Source organism: Stegostoma tigrinum, chromosome 3 (genome assembly GCF_030684315.1).
Source record: "Stegostoma tigrinum isolate sSteTig4 chromosome 3, sSteTig4.hap1, whole genome shotgun sequence".
In the NCBI taxonomy this organism is placed as follows: domain Eukaryota; kingdom Metazoa; phylum Chordata; class Chondrichthyes; order Orectolobiformes; family Stegostomatidae; genus Stegostoma; species Stegostoma tigrinum.
The window spans coordinates 15,581,289-15,607,222 of record NC_081356.1 but is presented as its reverse complement, the minus strand read 5'-3'; the positions used below and the strand labels follow the sequence as shown (position 1 = coordinate 15,607,222).

The following is a 25,934-nucleotide window of genomic DNA, read 5'->3' as shown; positions in this document are numbered from 1 at the left end:
TAATAATGGGGAACCAGGAAATGACACAGTAGAAGATACTAATAGCAATCCAAAAATATTAAATAAACTAGGCGCAAAAGCGGGAGAGGAAATAAATTTCATAGTTATCATTAGAGCAAGTGACAGGGAAGCTCATGGGGCTTAACAATGCGGATACAATCATTCAAAAATCCTTAGATCCTGAAAGAGTCCCACAGGATTGGAAAACTGCCAATGTTTGGAAAGGGAGGATGACAAAAAACAAATATAGGACAGTTTGCTTAACATCTGTTATTGGGAAAATGTTACTCCTAAAGGATGTTGCCAGAACAGAAGGGTTTGACCTACAGGGAAAGGGGGAAGTAGACTGGGGCTTTTTGTCCCTGGAGCATCAGAGTAAGGTGACTGTATAGAGGTTTATAAAATCATGACTGAGATAGATAGCGTGAATAGGCAACATCTTTTTCATTGAGTGGGGAGTCCAAAGCTAGAGGGGATGGGTTTAAAGTGAGAGGGGAAAGATTTAAAAGGCGCCTGAGGAGTAACTTTTTCATGCAGAGGGTGGTCCATGTCTGCAACAAGCTGCCAAAGGAAGTGGTGGAGGCTGGTACTATTACAACATTTAAAAGGCATCTGCATGGGTATATGAATAGAAAGGTTGAGAGGGAAATTGGCCTGGGTCAGTTTAGGAGCTATCTGGCTGGTATGAACAAATTGGACTGAAGGGCCTGACTCCATGCTATATAGCTGTATGACTCTAAATGGAAAAAGACTACAGAAAGCTACAAAGCAAAGGGATTTGGGAGTCCTTTTGTTGGTATCATAGAAAAAACTAGCAAAGTTCAACAGATAGAAGGGAAAGCAAATGGAATGTAAAAGTATTAGAGATAGTAGGAACTGCCGATGCTGGAGAATTAGAGATAACATGGTGTGAAGCTGGATAAACACAACAGGCCAAGCAGCATCAGAGGAGCAGGAAAGCTTGATGTTTTGGGTTGGGACCCTTCTTCAGAATTGGGGGAGGGGAAGGGGATTCTGAAATAAATAGGGAGACAGGAGAGGCGGATAGAAGATGAATAAAAGGAGAAGATTGGGTGAGAGGAGACAGGTGTGTCAAAGAGGCGTGGTTAGACCTAGTGAAGGTGAATGTAGGTGGCAAGTTGGGGGGATAAGGTCAGTCCAGGGTGGACGGACAGGTCGGGGGGGGTGGGGGAGCGGGATGAGGTTAGTGGGTAAGAGATGGGGGTGGGGCTTGAGGTGGGAGGAATGGTTAGGGAGGCAGAGACTAGCTGGGCTGGTTTTGGCATGTGGTAGGGGGAAGGGGAGATTTTGAAGCTTGTGAAGTCCTGGTCAACTCATTGACTCTGCCTGCTCCTGCCCCACCGAGCTCATCTCCACCTACCTGGATTCCATTTTCTCCCCCTTGGTCCAGGAAATCCCTATCTTAAACCTAACTTAATAACTTAAGCCCATGCCCCCTAACATTTGACATTTCCACGCTGGGGAAAAATCTCCAACTCTCTATGTCTTTCATAATTTTATATACTTCTATCAAGTCATTCCCTCCACTTTCAATGCTCTAACCAAAACAATCCAAGTTTGTCCACTCTCTCCTAGTAGCTAACACACTCCAATCCAGGCAACATCTTCATAAATCTCTAGTTATGGATTATCAGATCAGCCATGATGTCTTTGAATGGCAGAGCAGACTTGATGGGCTGAATGGACATCCACTCCTACATCTTATTGTCCAGTGGCCCAAAAGAATACGTTGCCCGTCATACAAAATCTTTCATTAAATACCACAATCTGTGTTCAACACCTAGGAGTTGCTGCCTGTTAATGACGATTGGAATGCCAAATATTATATTAGTTCTATCAACTGCATGCTGTATCCTGGGAAATCACTAAACTTGTAGGAATTACGGGCCTCTCTTTGCTCTAGGCAACAAGCCATGTTAGATCAACTCATTTGAGAAAGGATACATGCCACCTGTCAAATGCAAGCTAACATTGTTGATCTTTTCAATTTGAGACAGGGAGCAAAGGCAAAAGAAAACCCATCTCTCTTTTGCTCCCTTGATCTTAAATAACACTATCACAAAGATTCACACCAGCCACCAGCCACGCCAACAACATGATACTCGGGCAAGAGAGAGGCTAGATGCTCCGTGGCAATTTATTGTTGACATAGAACAGCACAACACAGTACAGGCCCTTTGGCCCACGATGTTGCATTGAACTTTTACCCTAAATGTAAGGTCTATCTAACCTCTACCCCTAGCTTATGTTATCATCCACACGCCTATCTAATAGCTGCTTAAATGCCCCTAATGAGGCTGACTCCACTACACTCTCAGGCAAGGTATTCCATACCCCTACCGCTCTCTGAGTAAAGAACCTATCTCTGATGTCTCCCGTATATCTACCTCCAGTCACTTTAAAACTATGCTCCCTTGTAATAGCTACCTCCACCCCAGGAAAAAGTCTCTGGCTGTCCACTCTATCTATACCCCTGGTCACGTTGTACACCTTTATGAAGTCAGCTCTCATCCTTCGTCGTTGTAAAGAGAATAGCCCGAGCTCTCTCAACCTTTCCTCATAAGACCTTTCCTCCAATCCAGGCAACATCCTGGTAAATCTCCTCTGCACCTTTTCCAATGCTTCTGCATTTTTTCTGTAATGAGGTGACCAGAACAGGACACAATACTCCAGTTTCTGTATAGCTGGAGCATAACTTCACGGCTCTTGACCTCAATCCCTCTATTAATGAGAGCTAACACACCATACGCCTTCTTAACAACTCTATCCACCTCGGTAGCAGCTTTCAGGAAACTGTAGAATTGAACTCCAAGATGCCTTTGCTCTTCCACACAACCAAGAACCTCTCCGTTAACCCTGCATTCTGCTTTCAAGTTTGTCCATCCAAAATGAATCACCTCACTTTTCAGGGTTAAACTCCATCTGCCACTTCTCAGCCCAGCTCTGCGTCCTATCGATGTCCCTTTGTAAACTAAAACAGCCCTCTGCACAATTCACAACTCACCCCACCTTCGTATCATCTGTGAATTTACTAATCTACCCTTCCACTCCATCATTTCAATGTTGCATCAATATAATTATATGGCATTGTCGTCAGGCTCATTATTTTGTTCTGGTGAATGTCAAAATTATTTTGACACCTCCCTCCAGCACAATTCTACCAACCAGCAGTGAGTAATGATTATTTTCAAGTTACTTGCAAGCACATGCAACTATTGCTTTATTGCTGTTACATTAATATTCTGGAATTTCCTGTATAACATGGCTTGCACATCCATCAGCACAAAAGTGCCGCCTTTTCAGGACAAGCTACCGAAGAAAAAACATTATTTGCCTTGAGAACAAACAGTTACTAACTCTCCAACATTTTGAACACAACTTTCATTCCACAAACCCCTTACAATGTTTAATCGTTTGAAGCATTTTAAATTAATTTAGACAAAATGCTTTATGATGTTGGTCAATATATGCCTTTTCTTTTTAGCACTTACCCAAATTTTAAAAAAGGAAACATAATGCATTCATATACAAACATTATAACAAGGTGGTAGCAGTCTATTTACCTTCTATGTGACCAAACAGTTCTGATCATGTTTGACCATTGGGCTCTCACATCTATTCAACTTCTTTTCCTTTACTGACCTGGCTCATTTAATTCGGGATGTTGATAGAATGATTGCTTCAGCAGCATACTGGAAACGTGGCCAGACTAGTAACTCAGAACGTCAAGCTAGTAGTCTGGGAAATACGGGTTGGAATCCCACCATGGTAGATGAAGTTTGAATCCAATAAAACCAGGACTTAAAAGCTAGCTTAATGGTGATCGAGTAACCACTGTTCATTGCCATTTAAAACAAAACTGTTTTACAAAATGTCCTTTACAGATGGAAATCTTCCATTTGTACTCAGTCTGGTCTAAGAGTGAATACAGACACACAGCAATGTATTTGACTCTTAACTACCCTCAGCATTTAATAGTAGCAATGCAAGATTAAAAAACTTCTAATACTGGAATTCTACTGCTTTATGATTCTGTGTGAAGCAGTTTTTCTTTCTCTGTTCAAAATTCCTTATTTTTCAAGTAGATACTATACCTAAAACCCATAAGCTTGGGAACACATTGAATTTGTGTTCTCCAAACTGCAGTTCTTCGTGGATCATAAGGAAAAACGTTTTTTTTTAAACTCACTTCACTGGTCCCAAATGAACCCTAAGTGGAGCTGTTAGGGAGGCATTGAAGTTCCCTATTTTAAGGCCTTAGTTATGTTATCGCTGCCAGATTTGAATACTTGAAGAGGTCCTGTCAACTTGGGATTGGATGCTCTTGCTAATTGGAACTTAAAAATTCCAGTTGATCAAATGAGACGGGAAAAGGAATGCTTATACGCCATGCTGTATTCTGACTCTCCTTTTGTTTTAAACAGTTCCATCCTTTGTCATTTCTGAGATTCACTCAGAATCTTGGCCCTTTGCAAAAGATTAGCTCCAGGTAAAATCTACAGAAAACATTTAGATGTCGTGCAGCACAAGTCATCTAGTTGTCCAGTTCAGATTTCTGGAGTTTAATAATCTTCTTTATTTTGGAAGATTACTGAAGCATACACTTTCCATACTGACATATCATAGTGAGGCTGAAATAAACAACAACAGAAACCAATGGAGAAAGTCAGCAGGTCTGGCAGCATCTGTGGTGAGAAGACAGAGTTAATGTTTCAAGCCCAGTGACCCTTCTTCAAAACACAGTGCAGCTAACGTTTCATGAAGTACACCAGTTCCTAAAAAATTCAGAGGGACCAATCTGCTGGAATTTCTTCCCAATGGAAATGTCTATAAGTCTGGATAAAAATAGGAAAGGAAAAAGTAAGCCATAAGGGCAGAGGAAAACAACCATCTGATCACTATTCACATTGAGTGCACCACATTTGTGCTTGCTTTTCATCCATTTCTATATTCCAGGGTAGGCAAAATAAGCACAGGAAATTTTTGTGCAAGATTTCTGTGGCTAACACACATGGAGGGCTGTTTTGGCCATTTATTCCTAACTGGCATGTGACAGGCAGTAATAATGTGTTGCCAACTAGTGTAATTCTTCAACATCTTTCAAAAATATACACAAGGCACCATAGAAACAGTAAAGCACAAATTATTACAAGCTATGTCTTCAGAGAGGAGAAGGACAGAATTTTATTGGGAAAAACATTGAAGGCTTTTGGTTACGAGCAAAGCAACATTGCTATTTCTTGCACAATTTTACACTGTGTATTGCTCACAAGATCAAAATAAAAACGACCTACCACATGGGACCTTTACTTTGGGGCATGAAACGGAATAAGAAATATTCCTTTTTTGTTGGCATGGCCAATTCATTTCAATGCAAGGTACTTTTACATTATTGCGTAGATGCACATATGGCAGTTTAAAACAACTCGCACCACGTGGCAAGACCCAAGTCACTGGGAGTCTGTAAAGAACTAATGAAAACAGTAGTCTCTGTCAATGTCAAAGGCAACACGAGATCTGGTTCCAAATCTCTCTACCTGCTGGTTTCTTTCCTCAGCACATTTCCAGATGTGTATTAACTGATAATGATTCACTAGTTAGAAACCCTAATAATGTTACAGCATGTAGATGCCAAAATATTAGAAGATACATACATTTTGATCTTTTTCATTTAGCAATTCCTATATCCCATTATTCTTTTCCTATATCCCCATCGAAGATGCAGGTGTACTCTTGCATTAAGTGGAGCCTTTGAGGTCAATTGTGTAATTATTCAGTTACTTCTTTCACATTATAAGATTGAAACCATTAAACTAACCTCAAAAGATATTCCTGTCTTTTGGAACATTTAGCTTTGAGTCTTTATGGAACTCAAATACACCTCTCATTCTTGTGTAGGGCAGATAAAAATGTGGTGTTTCTCAGAAGAAAATACAAGAATGACGAAATATATTACTACTTGAAAGAGAGGGAGATAGTTGGATCAGAAGTAGGAGAAAAGGGTAGTGATGAGAGTGAACCAATGGTAAATCAATAGGAAATTCTATGAGTCAGCACAACATCACCTTGGGGGAATGAAATTATATACCAAATAGGTCCTTGTATGAAAACTAAGCCAATTTTTTTAAAAAAACTGTCAGCTTCTCCCGATGTTCTTAGTTTAATTTGCCCCTATAAAGTTGGAGAGGGGCAAGATGTTTTTAGTTCGACATTCCTCTCATGAGTGTGCTGGCCATGACAGTGATTAAAAAAAATTTAACAAAAGCACCACTTGGTTTTAGCAAATATGATTTTTGACCTGTTTTACTCCCGCTCAACTACTAGAAGACTTGCAAGTGAGTTAGCATAGTGATCCTATATGACCTTACATTGTCAAATATTCCTTTGCTTCAAAATTATAATAAGGTATTGCCTGCCATTAATCAGAAGTCCAGAGCTTGGATCAAATGTTCATACATTGATACATGAATTTTTCTCACTTTATGTAATACCCTCATTGTTATTACAAGTTCCAAATATAGTCGGATGTTACATAAAAAGTCAAATAAATGAAAATTCTAAAATTACTCAACATTACAAGAATCTCTCTTGCTCACATAAAATGCCACAAGTGTGGGTTGTACAGAAACTGAACCAGCAATTTTTGAACATTGTACAATCAAATCCTCACACAGTTCTCGTACTTTTCATTTTCTCATCTTCTTTTGGTTCCACCAAATCCTGTTAAAGCAAAAAAGAGAGAAGCTAATTTGATTGTTTAATTCTAACCGTTTTGCAAATACATTCTACAGTGTCCAAGAATTTTTTTTGCATACGAGGCACTTAGACCAGAAGCAATTTGTTAATATAGGGGTCAGGCAACTCCATTTAAGATTTAAATAAATGCAAACTAGTACATATGCTGGAAATCGGAGACAAACAAAATGATGGAGAAACTCAACATGTCTGGTAGTATCTGTGGAGTCACAGACTGTTAATGTTTTGAGTTTGTTCTGATTTCAGAACTTCAATTCTTTAAAAACTCGAAACATTAACTGTTTGTCTCCAAGAATACTGCCTCACTTGCTGAGTTTTGCCATCATTTTCTGTGACGCTTTTAAGACTTCATTATTTCTCCAATGTAATTACCATTTTGAAACATATTCTTCCCAGTGTTTCTATATTGCTAATGAACAACTGAGTGCTGAAACCTAGGATGTTTTTGGCACAGTAATGAAAATGAAAAGCATCAAAGCTATGGTGACAAACATTTTTACTTTGTCTCAACACTACTGAAAGAAAGTCATTTACCTGAAGTTGTCCTGGTTTCTCGGCCTTCAGGATTCCAACCAGTCTGCTCACTTGTCTGTGGCTGGTGCACAGAATAATTCGGGTATTGTGGATAAGGTGAAGGACTTGGCTGTGATCTGAAGCGAGGCGATTGAGAGAACATTATTATTTAGCCTTTAAAATAACCTTTTTTGATTAAAGTCAGTTAACCTTTTGCATTGTGTCAGAAAAGCAGGTATGTCACTTTCCATTTCACCTATTATACATCAATTAAAGACAAACGTTCCTCAGTAGTACATAACATTTACAGGGGTTTAAAAAAAAACTGCTTGAGCCAAGTTTTCAGGAATAAACTAAGCAAGCAACGAACACTGCCTAGACCACGTAGGCATTGATCCAATGCTAAATTTGTGCAGGCACTTTTTTTGGCAAAGAGACTAGATGCTGTGACGATACTATGACTTAAGAAGTGTGTATTGTTGTGGGTTTGTGAAGAAAGGTTGAGTCAAAGGTGCCCAGCGGCATGCTCAGAGTCAATAAAGTAAACAGCTTGAGGGACTTTGGGGTTTTTTTTAAAAAACAATTGAAACAGCCTGAAAGGGTGAGGTCGAGCGCCCACAGAACTGGGGATTGTAGCTTCAGCTTTCAGTAGCTGTTGAGGTGTTGAAGTTGGACGTGGAAGCTCAGATTCCTCTCGGTTATAGCTAAAAGCTTGGGGACTCTGTCTGCTGTTGCAACTGCGTATGAAACAATCTATTTTACTGAATCTGCCTTTGCCAATGGTGTGTATATGGGATATTATTATACTGGAGCACTATAGATGTATTAACTGGAGTTAATACATCTATATTATTTTGTTAAGCATTACAATTGTTACAGTTAAGCCAATTCTTTTTATCCTGTCTGTATTTTAACTGTTATGTAAAAATAAATTGCATTTTGCTTGAAATCGAGAAGTTTGCCCAATCAACTCTCATCTGGAATGCAACACCTTACACTTACCTTTAAAAATAAGAAAAAGTTACCGTGTAGGCTATCTTAATATATTTCGAGGGGCTTGGTCTGGTTTATAGCAATGCCTCAAAAACAGACTCTTAAATACATAAATGAGGGGTCAATCAGAAGTTCTCTGCGAAATGGCAACAGTGAGGTACCCTCCATCTAGAGCTCCTTTGCTCCACCTGTTCTTTTTCTTTATCTCTCATTTTAGCAGTCCCAGAACTGTGAGAGGGGAAACAAGTCCTGGAGCTCTGGGGAAAAGAAAGCGAGGCCAGGAGCAGCACTACTTACCTCGGTGCTGCTAAGTGTCTGGCAGAGTGGAGTGGAGGCTTGGAGAGGAGCGGGATTGTCGTTAGAATGGGACCTGGCATGGGCAGTCAGATCACACGCTGAGCTGCTGCAATGAAATATCCATCCGAAGTTCTTTACTGGACTATAATGTCAATCCTTTGTACTATAACTATCTTCGTGTCTAATTACGTGAGGACTTAAGTAATGCTACTACTTTTCTATACTCATTGCTGACCAATCAATGGTTGGGCTCTATCCACGATTTCTTCACAGCCCCTGTGATAGGTACCTCCAGTTATGAAGAAAAGTACATAAATCTTTTAAAAGTACAAACACCCTGTAGAACCAACAGGCGCAGTATTGCTCCTCCAAATTCACTGGTGTCACACAGTCTGCTGTACATATCCCCATCACAATCCACAGCACATTCCAACACCCTTTCCCAAACATATCCAAGGGCTATCAATAGAGGCAGATGGGTTGGCATTGATGGTTTGTTCAGCTAAGATGAGGCATGTTGATGAGGCCTGAAAACCAAGTTCTTGTGTATGACAGACACATTGCGTGAAGTATACATTTAACATAGTCAGAGAAGGGCTGTACAGTTTTTTTTTAAACATTGCACTTCAGATCATGCTAACGAATGACCAGCCAAATGAATCACCAGGCTCAACCAATACTCAATTTTCTATGTGTATCACTCACCTACCAACAATGCCCATCACCAAAAACTGTACTGACATATTTACAGTCTGTCTCACTCGCACATTCAAATGTTACAACCTGCACAATCATTACCAGCTATTCGTCAATAGGTACATCACCAAAAATACAGCATGACATGCACATAACACTTGAGTCTTTTGTAACTCATAACAAGAGGCAGGAGTGAATGGAAGCGAGAAGGCATACCCGATTGTTCTGACTCATGAGGAGAAAGCAATGCTACCATTTTGGGAAGAGATGTAGCTCAGGCTATAGCCAGCAGTGAGGATCAAGGGGACATCCACAGATCTACACACTCCTCTCATGCCTCAATCTCTAATTTATAAGTTGTAGCTGGTGTAAGCATGGGCTCCTTAGTTTCTCATCTTCTGTCAAGATAACCCAATTATTGCCCTTTTACGTTATAGAAATTCAAGAACTCTGTCACGCCAAGTGAAGAAACAGCTCAGTGAAGATGAAAGGATGCTGTTTCTTAACTTCACAGTCAACAATCAGTTCAGATACTGACACTAAGTAATTTAAAGGCAGGATCTGCTTATCAAGTCAAGGTTATACTAAAAAAAAAGATAGCCTGGACAAGAGCAAGCCAAAGTGCACACAAAATCTAATCTTCCTTTTTGTGGCAGTTTGTTCTATTTTGCATGATCATCTGTTCACTGTCCCAGTCGTATTTAATATGAAGGAAAACCCAACTCGGCTACATATCAGGAAGCATCAGGTTTGTATGTTAGCCTTTGTCACCAAAAAGGTGCTTCAACAACAGCGAGACAGTTTAGTCCAGACAACATATTTTTGGGGAAGTACGGATAAACACCTAATACGTATAGAATTGCAGTTACCGAAAGAAGAATAATCCAGTATTTTGAACAGTGTTGTTGGGCATTCTTTATGTTTCTAACATTGTGGTCAGATGAATGAAGCTGAGAGGATATAGGCTGGAGAGTCAAGTTTTAGTAGGGTAGCACTGGCATCAAACCAGCAATACACACACTGACTGAAATCATGGTCCATCTGCTCTGCATGTTGGCAGCAATTCTTAAGTACACATGTGCAAACCTATTCACAAAAATTGCTTCCAGTGTACTTGCCATCAGTGATATTTTCATTCTTTAAACATAGTAATGCCCAAAAAAAAATAGCACCACAGAAGCAAGTTAACCCTGAGCTCTCCTCCTCTTATTAAACACAGAATGTTAAATCTATAAATGCTCAGAAACCGTAGCCACATACTGCACAACAACAAAGCAAGAGCAGTTGCCACAAAGAACTCTCGCTGAGACACCCAGTGATTTCTAAGCTCAAGGTTTCAACACTCAATGTCTAACCAACTGAAGGGTAGTTTAATTGAAATTTCTAGCGAAACATTTTAGTATTGTCATTAAGTGTCTGTGTAGCCAATCGCATTAAAGAATTTTCAGTGAGAGCTAGTAATCAAATCATTTTTTAAAAATAGAATGTGAAATAAAATTTTGCATATATGGACATGCAGGCTGAAATATCAATTATTTAAAGCTTGTTTAGAAATATATTAGTCAGTTGTAACTTTGCAACATTTCACTTTTTAAAACAGTAGCACTTGTGACTCATCATAAAAATTCCAATTTCACTTCATCTGACCAAGGGTTCACTTTTTATGGGTTTCTTACAGAGGAACAGAAATGAGAAAAGTTCTCCTCAGTCCAGTTAATTTCATTGATTGTTGGCTTGGATAGTCTAGGGTGCAACCTGTAGAACAGTGATCAATGGTATAACATAACTTCAAGATCTTCACCTCCAAATGTACACTTAAAGTCTTAAAAGTTGTCAAATTCAAAGGGGCTCCTTATTAAAAAACACTAAATTTATACTTGTGACTTTATCAAGGATAATCAGATTAGAAATAAGAACTCTAAGAAGTGCGTTCACATCTATTATTCTTTTAGACTGTAAATGAAATACCTTCGGCTGGCAAGCAAGTATCCAAGCAAACCGCCTGCTCCTATTCCTGTCCAAAAGCCTGGTCCTGAGCTTCTACCACTAGATGTGTGACCTGGAAACAAAAAACATTTGCAGATTACACAAGGCAAGAGAACCAATAATGGTAAAACAAAGCTGGATTTCCCCAATCAATGCTAAGGAGCAATCACAGAAATGAAGCAGAAGAATGTGGCATCTTGAAATCAAGAAAGTTTTCTTTTAAACTCTAATAAAGACAGGTTAGACAACAGCTGCATTAATCTATTAAAACAGGGAAAACAAAAATAAAGGGATAAACAACACTGATAGCACAGGCTAGAAACATTTGATTAGGTTTTCTTTTTCATTGCAAAGATATTGTTCCAGAAAGAGAGGATAAAACTGCATAATCAAATCAACAAAATGTTAAAAAAACATGAAATATACAGAGAAGCATGAGAGGGACATAGCAGGTTTTCTGATTTCAATGATACTAAATGAGGTAGAGAAAGGACATTAGAAATATAGTAGCTGAAGAGAAGCAAAGTTCCAGGTGCATATTATCTCCACTCACTGACATCTTTTAAACTCCATTGGAATCAGCTAGCCTCAATGAATTGGAAGGGTGCAAACAGAACATGCATGTGAGCAATGCAATTGCAGCCATAGATCCTTACCTCAATTGTGAAGTACATGTTCAGACGAGGAAAATTACAGACATGATCATTTGAAAAGCTGATTAGACTGCTTCTGTATCAGAACAGGCAGAATCAACACTAACTCAGAAGGGTGTGTTAGATTGTCTCTCCTGTGCAAAGGTAAGCAAATGACACAGGGAAGAGAAATAGGGAAGGGAAAACTGATATTTTTGAGTTACTGATGCCACTAGCAAAGTGTGCAGGACAATTTTTTTTTAAGTAGTCAGTGGAACAGAGCTGAAACCTTGGACAAAAACCGTAACTGCAAATGGCACAAATTCAGCTTCATTTGGAATACAATTCTGCTCACTATCATGGAAAAAAAAGACATTAGAGGGGAACACTGAAAGATATGATTGGGCATCACAGTTTGAAGAAGAAACTACTGACACTTCAAAGATAATGGGAACTGCAGATGCTGGAGAATCCAAGATAACAAAGTGTGGGGCTGGATGAACTCAACAACTGCACCTCTCAGTTGCGAACCATTTCAACTCCCCCTCCCATTCCTTAGACGACATGTCCATCCTGGGCCTCCTGCAGTGCCATAACGAAGCCACCCGAAGGTTGCAGGAGCAGCAACTCATATTCCACTTGGGAAACCTGCAGCCCAATGGTATCAATGTGGATTTCCCCAGCTTCAAAATCTCCCCTCCCCTGCACTGCATTCCAAAACCAGCCCAGCTTGTCCACGCCTGCCTAACCTGTTCTTCCTGTCACCTATCCCCTCCTCCCACCTCAAGCTGCACCTCCATTTCCTACCTACTAACCTTATCCCGCCCCCTTGACCTGCCCGTCCTCCCTGGACTGACCTCCCCTCTCTACCTCCCCACCCATACTCTCCTCTCCACCTATCTTCTCCTCTATCCATCTTCAGTCCGCCTCCCCCTCTCTCCCTATTTATTTCAGAATCCTCTCCCCATTCCCCTTTTCTGATGAAGGGTCCAGGCCTGAAATGTCAGTTTTTGTGCTCGTAAGATGCTGCTTGGCCTGCTGTGTTCATCCAGCCCCACACTTTGTTATACTGACGCTTCAATATTTCTTTCAGGTTCTTGTGTGTACTGGGTCCACATGATCCCTAGCTAGCAGATCTAACCTCTGGGCTAGAAGTCTCAGTTTAGTCCCATGGCATACAGCTGCATTATAGCAAGTCTAAGGAGGCTGATTATATCCAATTTATATTAGGTAAGGTTCAGTGATGTTACTACAGAATAATTGCAGACCGAAAAGGATGTAGACAACATAAATGTCAACATGTAAAACACTGGTCACAGATTCTACAAAAGTTCTCAAATCTAAAAAACAGAAAAGACAAATATACAGGTTAAATTTAACTCATTCATGATTGAACTGCCAAATTCAAGAGAATAGACTAAAAGCTTCTGGTATATGTAAGGAGATTTGGAATATTGAGCTTTCAAGCTCCTAGACTCAAAAATGGTGAACGTTGAGAGATTTTAATGATATAAATACAGTAAATCTATTTTTATTTATGGCAAAATTGCAACCATACGGATAGACAGTTGCACAGCAAAAAGTAGACGCTTTGATGTGACTCTTCCACGCTGACTAAATATCCCAAATTACTCCTATCCCATTTGCCAGTACATGACCCATATACATATAAACCCTTCCTATTCATGTATCCATCCAGAAGCCTTTCAATGTTGCAATTGTACCAGTCTCCACCATTTCCCCTAGCAGCTGATTCCATACATGCACCAACTTCTGAATTAAAAAGTTGCCACTTAGGTCCCTTTTGTATCTTTCCCCTCTCACCTATGCCCTCTAGTTTTAGATTACCCTACCCTGGGGAAAACACCTTGGCTATTCATGCCCCTTATGGTTTTCTAAGCCTTTATAAAAGTCACCTCTCAGCCTACAATGCTCCAAGGAAAATAGTCCAAGCCTATTCAGTCTCTCCCAAGAGCCCAAAGCCGGCAACGTCCTTGTAGATCTTTTGTGAACCCTTTCAAGTTTCACAACATCATTCCTATAGCAGGGGGGCCAGAATTAAATGCAGTACTCCAATAGTGATCTAACCAGTGTCCCATACAGCTGCAACGTGACATTCCAACTCCTATACTCAATGCACTGACCAATACAGGCAACACAGTCAAACACCTTCACTGTCTTGTCTACCTGCGATTCCACCTTCAAGGAACTATGAAGCTGCACCTCAAGATCTCTGCAAGGCAATACTCCCCAGGACCCTACCATTAACTGTATAAGTCCTGTCCTGGTTTGTCTTGTCAAAATGTGACACCTAACATTAATCTAAGTTAAACTCTAACCGCCACTCCAGGCCCCATCAGCCCATCTGATCAAGGGATCATTGTATTCAGAAGATTTTCTTCACTATCCACTATACCTCCAATTTTGGCGTCATCTACAAACTTAACTGTCCTTCCTATATTCACATCCAAATCATTTATAAAAGTGACAAATAGCATTGGACCCAACACCAATCCTTGCAGCACGCTGCTGGTCACAGGTCTCCAGTCCAAAAAGCAACCCTCCACCAGCACCTCCATCTCACTGGCACATCCTTGGTCAGAGTTAATCAGTACAAAAAAAAAAGGCAGGGGTCAGGGAAGTCGTCATGTACTTTCTCTGGATTACCTTCAATGCTAGTATAACTTTCCTTAGATAAAAGGACCGAAACAGTATTCCAGGTGCAGTCTAATTAGTGCCTTGTATAGTTGTAGCCATTCTTCCCTATTTTTATATTCATTTCCCTTTGACAAAAGCTAAAATTTCTTTTTGCTTTCCTCCTTAGTTGCTAAACTTGTATGTTAGGTTTTGTAATTTCTGCACAGTGATGAGGAGATTATTTTTCTAACAGTTGTGCAGCTTTGGAACATTCCACTTCATGAGATGCTGAAAGCAGGTTCATTGTCTAACAAAAAAAATCTGACTCAGCATTAAAAGCGTTCAATGGAGTTGATTGTTATTGAGATAGCTGGAAAGGTCGAATTCAAAACAAACAGAGCAGCCACAATCTTAATGAATGGTCTTAATGGTCTACTTTTGCTTATATTTCAGATGTTTGTATGAGGTAGGGCATGTACACAATTGACCAAATTGCTTCCTGTGTGAAGAAATGTATTATTTTAATGATTATTACTTTCTATGTCTGTACAATTTTTTTTTTAAAATAATCCTGACAGATTTACCTCCAAAGGCTGGTTTAAAGCCAGGCGGCAGTGGCTGTCCGGAGGGACCCGCATCGTTGCAATATTCATCATAATCTTGAGCATTGTTTTGCGACGACTCATTACTGTTAGGTTGGCTTCTCAAACACATCATGTAGACCAGATAAGCAAGGCAAAACAGTCCGATTACCACAAGAAAAGAGGATGAATCATCGTAGTCTGAGAGATTTTCATTGCTATTTGATTTATATGCAAATCCAGAATGAGATTTCTTTCTCCGAAGGCCTTCTTCAGTAAGTTCTATCACATATTCCAGTCCGCAGGATCCCTTCAAAATGTAAGGATCTTCTGGATAGTTATATCCCTCACAACTGACGGTAATTGCTCCAAATTGGTATGCTTTGTCCATGTCTGTCTTGCATTCCCACTATGATTGTGTATAATGGATGGGGGTTTAAGAATAGACGAAGTTAGAAAGTTGTTTGGATCAATTAATAATTTTACTGTTCAATCTGAAAAAAGACAGCAGTCGTTACATTGAACAGCACAAAAGGCAGACATTCAGCTCCATATAGCTTCATTGGCCTTAGTCTCCTCCACCAATGAGATCAGACATCTAAGAACCAACTCACATACTCTTTCCCAATAATCTTGTAGCTGTTTTTATATAAAAAAAACTGTGTATGATTTCTTTTTGCAAGTCACCAATAATTCTGCTTCATCATCCCTTCAGGTTGTGCATTCCAAATAATAACTCAATGGTTAAAAAAGTTCTCTTTCCAGGGATACAATTAACTGTCAAATTTTCTATCAATCCCATTTCTTCACTCGACAACTCACTTCACACATTCAAGGCTGCACGAAGGAATTAAATTGAAATCCTTCTTCTGAGATAATGCCCTTGTGATGCTGAATTTGAGACTGTGTTAAGCATATTGCCATTTATGTTGTCCTATACCTGGTCAGATCCTGAATATTTTACTACTGAGCCTGTTCTTCTCCAGCATAAGCCTCCCTGCATAACTCGGGCATCAGTTATCTTTTGTTGCACCAACTCCAATGCCAAGGACTCTTCTTTCACACATTAACCAAAGCAACACACAGCACTTGAGGTTGGATCAGAGCTCTGTGTAAACTCAGAATCACTCATGCATAATTAATAGAATGAAGTAAATAGCACCTGTCTGCTTTTGTCATTGACGTCACCAGAAACGGTAACAGCAAAGATCTATTTTCCAGTCTCCCCAATACCATCTATTATGTTATCTTGTAAATAAAAATAATATTTACTTTATATTGCCAATGTTTTATTATCTGGTCTTAATCCATTATCATATTAAATGACATTTGCCACTCAGCTCCTCAATCTTTCCAATTCTATTAAATGATCAACCTGTTCCCTGTTGGTTGTAGTCCCATTAGCTTCAATATTATCTGCAAGTTTTCTACTCATTTTAAATTTGATTAAGGATATCCTAAGCAGGAATTAGACCTTTAGTAATTCCTGAAACAACTTTTCAGTTCCAATCCTTCCATTCAAACAACCTCTTCATAACACTTTAGACTATTTTTGATGTTCTTTAGAAGCACTGTTTCTGTGAAGGATTTTAGCTAATGATGTTCTGGTGTTTAAGTAAAAAACAGATGTCAATTTAGAATCTCTACTTAAAAATTCCCAAAGGATTCTTTAAGTACAATCCTAAATCTGTAGCTCAGTATTTTTCATAACCCTATAATAGTCTGTCATCAGGAAGCCCTCCAATGCCTTCTCTCCAGGGAGTTAGGCTGCTTCTCAATAGTAACAACAAGCTTCCCCTTGCCCTTTACCAAATAGTGGCAACATTTCCTTTGTTTTTTTTTCCCCCTCACCATATTAAAACCAGGACAGTGTCTCACGCATGTCTAATTTCTTTTATTACATCACTAAATATTCTAGGATGCAGTCTGTATGGACAGAGGGTCTGGCACACTTCATTGTCCTCACAGCTATTTTTCTACTGAGATCTGACCACTTTAACATAAAAATTGTATTTCAACAAGAGGAAGAGAAGTTTCCTTTGTGAACACGAGCAAATAATTCACTCGGTAGATGTGCTGTTCCTTGAGCGCTTCTTTGGCTTACTTTGAAAGGTTCTATGAGTTAAAATGAATTCACAGGATGTAGCCATTGCTAGCTAGGCTTGCATTTATTGCTTGTCCCCATTTGCCTAGGGGACAGTTCTGAGTCAATCACATTGCTGTGGGTCTGGAATCACATGTAGGCCAGACAAGGATAAATTTGCTTCCCTAAGAGGACATTAGTGAGCCAGATGGATATTGCTGACAATCAACAATGGTTTCATGGTCATTGTTAAACTTTAATTCTAGGTTTTTAATCGAATTCAAATTTCACCATCTACCAGAACAGGATTTGAATCCTGGCCCCAGAACCTGGTCTCTAGATTAATAGCCTAGTGATAATATCACAAGGTCACTGCTTCTCCCTTTTCCCTAACAGCTCATTTATTACCAATACTTTGCTTTTACAAATATATTCTGTTGTCAATTTTGATTGTCCTGACCAGTTCCTTATCTAGGTTTCTGTTTTCTCCACTACGTGCTATTTTAGGCAAACCATAAGGAAAACAAAGAACTAAAAATGAGGAAACACAACTAATGTAACAAATCAAGTGTAAAGGTCTAACTGGAACAAAAGCAAAATATATGAAACTACATCATAACAGAGTCACATTTTTCCATGAGCAGCAAATATGTGTACAAGGTGTATGGAAGTATGGTGGAAACAGCAATTCAGTCTTCCACAAGAGAAACAGATAATCTACTGAAGGGAATACACTTGCAGGGCTATGGAAAAATAGCAGGGGAATTAGAGTATTTGAGTTACCCTTGCTGAGTTGCCATGAACACAACGGTCCAAATGGTCACCTTGTGTGTAGATATCATTCTACGACTCTAATGTGCACTCACCCAGATATTTCTTATTGGCTTTGTCATGGAGGTTCCAGTTAGTTAACTAATAAAGAGGTGTGTGCCCTCTACAGAGCACAAAAACAAATAATTGTGCGATTTTTAACGAATCAGACCAAAGAATTGTTATTGACAATACAGAATTTGGTTAGGATCTGTCAGGTAACATTAATAGCAGTAACTGCGGTGAAATTATCTATGTTGCCATCATTAATGTAGTCCTGTCTGTCAGTCAGAACTTAGCACTCAATTGCCTGCTCACGAGAAGAATTATGTTCTTATAATGGGTTACAGGGAGTGGGCAGGAAAGTGGAGTTGAGGTCAAGATGAAACCAGTAATGATCACATCAAACGATTGAGCAGGCTTGAGATGCAGAGTCGCCTATCATTGTTTCTAGTTCTTATATTCTTATTACTCCTCTGAAACTCTTGCGGTTAGCAGTGCTGAAGGAAACATTATCATTTCTACTGCAAATTCAGTCTATTATTCTAGGTATTATCACACACAATTCTCTGTGGTGCAAATAACCAATGGATGTTCTGTACTTGAGAAAAGCTTTTTGTTTTCTCCTCCACATTTCTAACTTTGCAATATTTACCTTGTACTTATGGAAATAATCACTTTCCCCCTGTACTCCACCCCTTAAAGCACTCTTCTTATTCCACAAAATTGTATGCGAGTTTTGAGAAGATTTGTAGCTCAGGTTGAGGGTCTGGATGTAAGTTTGCTCGCTGAGCTGGAAGGTTCATTTTCATACGTTTCATCACCATTCCAGGTAACATCAGTGAGCCTCCAGTGAAGCGCTGGTGTTATGTCCCGCTTTCTATTTGTGTGTTTAGGTTTCCTTGGGTTGGTGATGCCATTTCCTGTGTTGGCGATGCCATTTCCTGTGTTGGCGATGCCATTTCCTGTTCTTTTTCTCAGATTGGGAGCCCATCGACCACCCTGAGAAAAAGAACAGGAAATGACATCACCAACCCAAGGAAACCTAAACACAAATAGAAAGCGGGACATAACACCAGCACTTCACCAGAGGCTCACTGATAATGTTAGCTATAATGGTGACGAAACGTCAGCGAGCAAACTTACATCCATAAAATTGTATGTTCCAAGATTGAGAATTTGCATAGGAATCATCTCCAATGTTAAACTCCACCAACAGTGGCTGCTGCTTCCAGACAGCAGCCTTCAGTGTAAACTAATTCAATATCACCCAGGTATATTTCGAAATCAGACCTCAGAATATTCAACTACATACCTGAACGTCATAACCATCCCACCCTTTGTTATAACACTGCACCACTTTCGGAAGGAAGACATTACAGCCAGCTGAGCCACCAACACACCGCAGCTGAGGAACAGGATGTGTTCTGCGGCCAGTAGTATACTTCTCACTGTACAATGTCAAAGCTTGGACTTCCCGGAGGAGAATTCTCTCTGTAAACAAAAAGAGACATTACACAAAGTCTTACCAGCTAGTTCACGGAAAAGTTATTGATTCATCTTATCGAACCATCTTCATTTAATTTCAGACTTGAGGGATGATTGGCAGAGGTTTCAGCAGGCAAGTTAAGTGGAAAGGAATAGTGCAAATATAGTGAAAATAATGACCAAAATAAGTCATATATATTAGACACATGTGAACATAGGACAATACACATATATCTAGTTGATTATAACATTAGTTGTTAATGGGGAAGAATGGAGTGTCTCAGCCTCAGCAAGCCCTTGATGACTGAGTAAGAGCAACTCAGCATGTATGCTGGCAAATTTAAAGCCATTTTGTGACAGCTTTGGGGTAAAAAGCCATTTAGTGAGCCCTTTGGGGAAAACTACTCCAGACAGCATGAGCACTAATGCAACAGAAATCAATTACTAATCACTTGGCAATTAATTGCATTGCTTCAATTGGTAACACTCTTGCTTCTGCATCAGGTGGTTTATGGATTGCAGGACTACTATCAGGTCAGATTTTAACTGAAATGCTACCTGCTCCCTCACGTCAGGAGGACCCACAGCATCATTTTGATAAGCAAGAAAGCTCTCTCTGATATGCTGGCCATGGCTTATCCCATACACCATTTTATTAAAACAGAAATTTTATTTCAGATCCCCAGAGTGCATTTACTTTGCTGTTATGATCATCGAGTCACATTCCCATCTCACTGAGGTCGACATTCTTAATTGGCAGAACTCGGGGATCTTTTTATAAAGGGCAGTGGAGATCCATGACTCTCTCGCGGCAAATATTGGCCGAGAACAATGTCACACTTTATTGATTTCCACTATTTAAGGATATTAAGTGGCGGTTGCAGACCCATGACTGGTGATGACAGGTCATGTACCCTGCCATATTGGGAGTGAAGACCTCTATATACAGCTACGGGACTGCATCGGCGAAGCAATGAGAATACCTGTCTCCGGATCCTACCTGAATCCTGTGCTCCGTTCACATGCAGCAAAGACGGCAGCAAGCACAGGTACCAGCAAAAGCCGAGGCCTACGCCAAGGCGGTACTTATGAAATAGTGACATCCTCCTCCTCTAACGAAAACCCCAGCCCAGGGGAACGCATGCGCAATCCTGCGGTCAACAGCACAATGCAATGACGCGTAACTACGTCATTACCGCGCGGCACCCTGTCGACGTCATCAGGGATAGGCCGCGCCCATTTCTCTGCCCGGAGTTTGACCCCAATCTTAGACCCACCCACTGACACCACCCCAACCCCACCTCCATTCCCATTCACCCATAGCCCCAAACCCAACCCCACCCTCACTCCCACCTCCCCACAGCCCAAACCCAACCCCACCCTCACTCCCACCTCCCCACAGCCCAAACCCAACCCCACCCTCACTCCCACCTCCCCACAGCCCAAACCCAACCCCACCCTCACTCCCACCTCCCCACAGCCCAAACCCAACCCCACCCTCACTCCCACCTCCCCACAGCCCAAACCCAACCCCACCCTCACTCCCACCTCCCCACACCCCAAAGCCCAACCTCACCCTCACTCTCACCTACCCACACCCCAAAACCCAACCCCACCCTCACTCCCACCTCCCCACAGCCCAAACCCAACCCCACCCTCACTCCCACCTACCCACAGCCCAAACCCAACCCCACCCTCACTCCCACCTCCCCACAGCCCAACCTCACCCTCACACTCACCTACCCACACCCCAAACCCAACCCCACCCTCATTCCCACCTCCCCATACCCCAAAACCAACCCCACCCCATTCCCATCCGTAGCCCGAAGCCCAACCCCATCCTCACTCCCACCCACCCACACACCAAACCCACCCACCCACACACCAAACCCAACCTCACCCCCATTCCCACCTAGCCACATCCCAACCCACCCCCACCCCTATTCCCATCCATCCATAGCTCCAAACCCAACCAACCCTCATCCCACCTACCCAGATGCCCCCCCCAACCCAACTCCCTAACACCTCCAACCCACACCCACTCCATCTACCCAACCCCCTAACCCTTTTTATTGCTGGCTGCCAACAGATTGCAGCATCTAAGCTAAGAGAGAGACAGAGGCAGCCAAGTTACAGCAGGAAGGCATTTACATTGTACATTGATAGGGAGTCTGATAACTTGTGGTTTAGGGGATTGAGCAGACAGCTAAGTAGGCACAACCATAGAGACCTTATACTGATCGGGACACTGTTTGCTGAACGTTCTTCTTTCTTTAGATAATGGTGAAGTATATTCTGTTAAGTAATCTCTCTTGGAATAGATTCATGCAGGAGATTTAAAAAATGCAAAATTCTGGTTTTTGTATAAAACAAAAGAACTGCCGATGCTGTAAATCAGGAAACCCACCGACTCCCACAGCCACCTGGACTATACATCCTCATATCCCACTTCCTGCAAAGACTCCATCCCACTCTCTCAGTTCCATCATCTCCATCACATATGTTCAGATGAGGCTAACTTTGACAAGGGAAAATGTCCACTTTCTTCCTGAACTGAGGTTTCTCTAGCTCTGTTGTCAACAGGGCCCTCAACTGGATCCGACCCATCTCCCGCACTTCCACTCTCACCCCTTCTCTTCCCAACTGCAACAGCGATAGGGTTCCCCTTATCCTTACTGACCGTCCCACCAGCATCCACGTGCAGGAGATCATCAGATTCCATTTCCGCCACCTCCAACCCTCACCTCCCTTGTCCGCCTTCCGCAGGGACCATTCCCTCTGGGACACCCTGGTCCATATTTCCTTCAACCCCAACACCTCCCCACAGCCCTACAGCACCTTCCCATGTAACCAGCGAAGGTGCAACACCTGCCCATTTAGCTCCTCCCTACCCAATATTCAAGGGCCCAAACATACCTTCCAGGTCCTGCACTTCCCAGAATCTAGTCTACTGCATTCGCTGCTCACAACATGGTCCTCTACACTGGGGAAGCGAAGCATAGACTTGGTGACCGCTTTGCAGAACATCTACATTCTGCTTGCCATAAGTCCCTGAACTACCCATTGCCTGCCACTTCAATGCACAACTTTGCTCCCTGGCCAACATCTCTGTCTCCGGCTTTCTAGTGTTCCAGTGAAGCCCAGTGCAAGCTGGAGGAGCAACACCTCAACTTCCGCTTGGGGACCCTACAGCCCTCCAGACTCAAATTATTGAGTTCAATAATTTTAGGGCCTAAACTCTCCCATGTCCTTGCCCTCCACCCCACACACCAGGTCTTGTTACCACACAGCCTGCCATTACACACCCCCAGTTGTTAGTCACTAACAGTCCCCATTAACAACTATTCACCCTCCCAGCCTGATCATTAGTAACTCCTTTGTCTGTCCAACTGTCTTTCTCTTTCTTTGGGCTCTATCCTAACGTTTACTCCCTACCCCACCCACTTCCCTATTTTCGGCATATAAACTGACCTCTTCCCAGCCACCACCAGTTCTGAGGAAGGGTCACCGGACCTGAAACGTTAACTCTGTTTTCTCCTTCACAGGTGCTGCCAGACCTGCTGAGCTTTTCCAGCAACTTTGTTTTTGTTTCTGGTTTTTGTATGATTTGCTTAAGGGTTCAAAAACATTACATCAGACCTAGGTATTGCATCATTTAGATTATGTTTATTTATCCATATTGCCAAACTTTATTCATTGACTGATTGATTTAAATATTTAGAAGATCCAAAAGCTATTGGAGCGAGTGGTTAGGGCATGGAATGCATTGCCAGAGAGGGTAGTGGAGTCGGCCTCATTAGGGCATTTAAGCAGCTCCTAGATCGGCATATGCATGTTAGTATAAGGTAGAGATAGAGGTTAGATAGACTTTAGGATTATGGTAAATGTTTGACACAACATCGTGGGCCGAAGGGCCTGTACTGTGCTGGACTGTTCAATGTTCTATGTTCCTCATCAAGGTAGAGGGGTGTAAAGAGAGAAATTCAGATTGAGACCCAGGCAGACGAAGGTGTGACCTTATGTAGGAAGGGAAAGTGAAAATATAGGAGAACTCAGATGCAAAGTTCAGGGAGAGAAGAATTTGTGCACTGTTGGAACTCAAAGGTCAGGAGAGATAACTTACAGATATTAAATTATTTGTTGCCATTGGTAGAAGAGGTCTTTTATTGCCTATTCCTAGTCCTCTCTCCTTCCTGGACCTCTCTGTTTCCATCTCTGGCAGCCACTTAGGAACCGATATCCAATTCAAGCCCACCAACTCCCACTGCTACCTAGAATATGCCTCCTCCCACCCACCTTCCTGCAAAAATGCCATCCCCTATTCCCAATTCCTTCGCCTCCACTGCGTCTGCTCCCAGGATGAGGCATTCCACTCCCGTACATCTCAGATGCCTTGTTCTTCAAGGACCACAACTTGCCCCCCTCAGTCGTCGCGAATGCCCTCGACCATGTCTCCCGCATTTCTCACAACTCATCCCTCACACCCCCTCCCTGCAATAACAACTAAAACAGAATCTCCTCGTCCTCACGTACTACCCCACCAACCTCCGGATCCAACGCATCATCCTCCAACACTTTCGCCGTCTGCAATCCAGCCCAACACCAGAGACATTTTTCCCTCCCCATCCTTATCTGCTTTCCAGAGGGACCACTCTTTCCGTGACTCCCCGTCCACTCCACACTCCCTTCCAGCCCCACCACACCCAGCACTTTTTCACTGCAACCGCAGGAAGTGCTACATCTGCCCCTACACGTCCCCAGTTCCCCCCCCATCCCAGGCCCCTATAAGAGTTTCCACATCAAGCAAATGGTCATCTGCACATCTGCTAATGTGGTATATTGCTTCCGCTGTTCTCGTTGTGGCCTCATCTACATCGGGGAAACCAAGCAGAGAACACCTACGCTCGGTTCGCACTAAACATGTGCATCTCCTAGTCACGAACCATTTCAACTCCTCCTCCCATTCCTCAGATGACATGTCCATTCTGGGCCTCCTGCAATGCCACAACAATGCCACCAGAAGGTTGCAGGAACAGCAACTCACATTCCGCTTGGGAACCCTGCAGCCCAATGGTATCAATGTGGACCTCACAAGCTTCAAAATCTCCCATCCCCGTACTGCATTCCAAAACCAGCCCAGTCTCCTGAGCAATTTAAATAAGGCTCTTATATGCAAAAGGTTATGCCAAATTTAATAAGCTACATGAAGTCGAATCACAAATACAACACTAAAATTGAATATCCCTATCAGACAATTGTATTAAAACAATTAACATTAATATGATTGCAAGATTGTGCTATCAGGCAATAATTGTTCGGCAATATCCTGCGTATCGATGCTACGGAGGCGGGGATGTGCTGGGCTGGTTTTGGGATGCAGTACGGGGATGGGAGATTTTGAAGTCCACACTGATACCATTGGGCTGCAGGGTTCCCAAGCGGAATGTGAGTTGCTGTTCCTGCAACCTTCGGGTGGCATTGTTGTGGCACTGCAGGAGGCCCAGAATGGACATGTCATCTGAGGAACGGGAGAAAGAATTGAAATGGTTCGTGATGCTTTTGTATTTTGCTACTATCATTTAACTCCTGGTCCAAACATGGACAAAACTGCTAATATCCAGAGTTACTGCCCCTGACATCAAGCCAGCATTTGACCAAGGACGGTGTATGGCAGCCCGAGCAAAACTGGAGTCAATCCGAATCAGGTTGAAAAGACTTTCACTGGTTGGACTTAACCACAGCACAAAGGAAGAATCTGTGGATGTTTGAGGTCAATCATTGTAGCCCCAAGCCACTAATGCAGGGATATTCTAAAGGTATATATTTTATAATTAACCTGATCACAGATGTTATTGCACACTTCTGGACCAGGTGGAACTTGAACCCACTCCTTCTGGTTTAAAGGCAAGACATTACCACTGTGCCACAACAGCCCTTAATCGCTCAAGATAGTATCCTAGGTTCAATCATCCTCAGCTCCATCATCAACTGTCCTGCCTTTATATCAAAATTGACTGTTTACACTGAAGATTGCACAATGTACATCATCACACTTATCTTCTTAGATACTAGAATAGCATATGACCAAATGCAACAAGACCTGGGCCACATCGAGGTTCAGGCTTGTAAGTGGTAAGTAACATTCACACCTTACAAGCACAAGGCAATTACTTTCTCTAACTAGAGAGAATCCAACCAACTTTATTTGGTATTCAGAGGTATTACCATCCTAGAGTTTAACATTGGCCCAGACCAGCAAAATAAACATTGTGGCTACAATGACAGATCAAAGTCTAGTAATACTGCATAGCTAACCCATTTCCTTAGTCCCAAAGCTCATCAAGGAAGGAGTATGATGGAATACTTCCCACTTGCCCAGATATTTGCAGCTTCAGCAACACTAGAAGCTTGACATCATACAAGGCAAATCACTTGATTGGG

General features: G+C 41.7%; 1 protein-coding gene across 1 annotated transcript; it reads right to left on the bottom strand.

Moving 5' to 3' along the window:
* Window positions 1-5,181: 5,181 nt before the first annotated feature.
* On the bottom strand, window positions 5,182-20,650 carry saraf (store-operated calcium entry-associated regulatory factor). Its single transcript, XM_048528088.2, has 6 exons — window positions 20,494-20,650; window positions 19,321-19,499; window positions 15,116-15,521; window positions 11,245-11,335; window positions 7,312-7,427; window positions 5,182-6,741 (listed from the first exon to the last, which is right to left on the bottom strand). Exons 1-6 carry the CDS (start codon window positions 20,594-20,596, stop codon window positions 6,716-6,718), a joined length of 921 nt encoding a protein of 306 aa, XP_048384045.1. The 5' UTR covers window positions 20,597-20,650; the 3' UTR covers window positions 5,182-6,715.
* Between the last annotated feature and the right edge of the window lie 5,284 nt (window positions 20,651-25,934).

Coding starts and splice junctions, on each gene's coding strand:
- saraf (XM_048528088.2), bottom strand. CDS start 20,596: ATGTCACTATTTCATAAGTACCGCCTTGGCGTAGGCCTCGGCTTTTGC. Junction 19,500..20,493: donor GAACGGAGCACAGGATTCAG/GTAGGATCCGGA, acceptor TTTTGTTTACAG/AGAGAATTCTCCTCCGGGAA. Junction 6,742..7,311: donor AGAAACCAGGACAACTTCAG/GTAAATGACTTT, acceptor TTGCTTTAACAG/GATTTGGTGGAACCAAAAGA.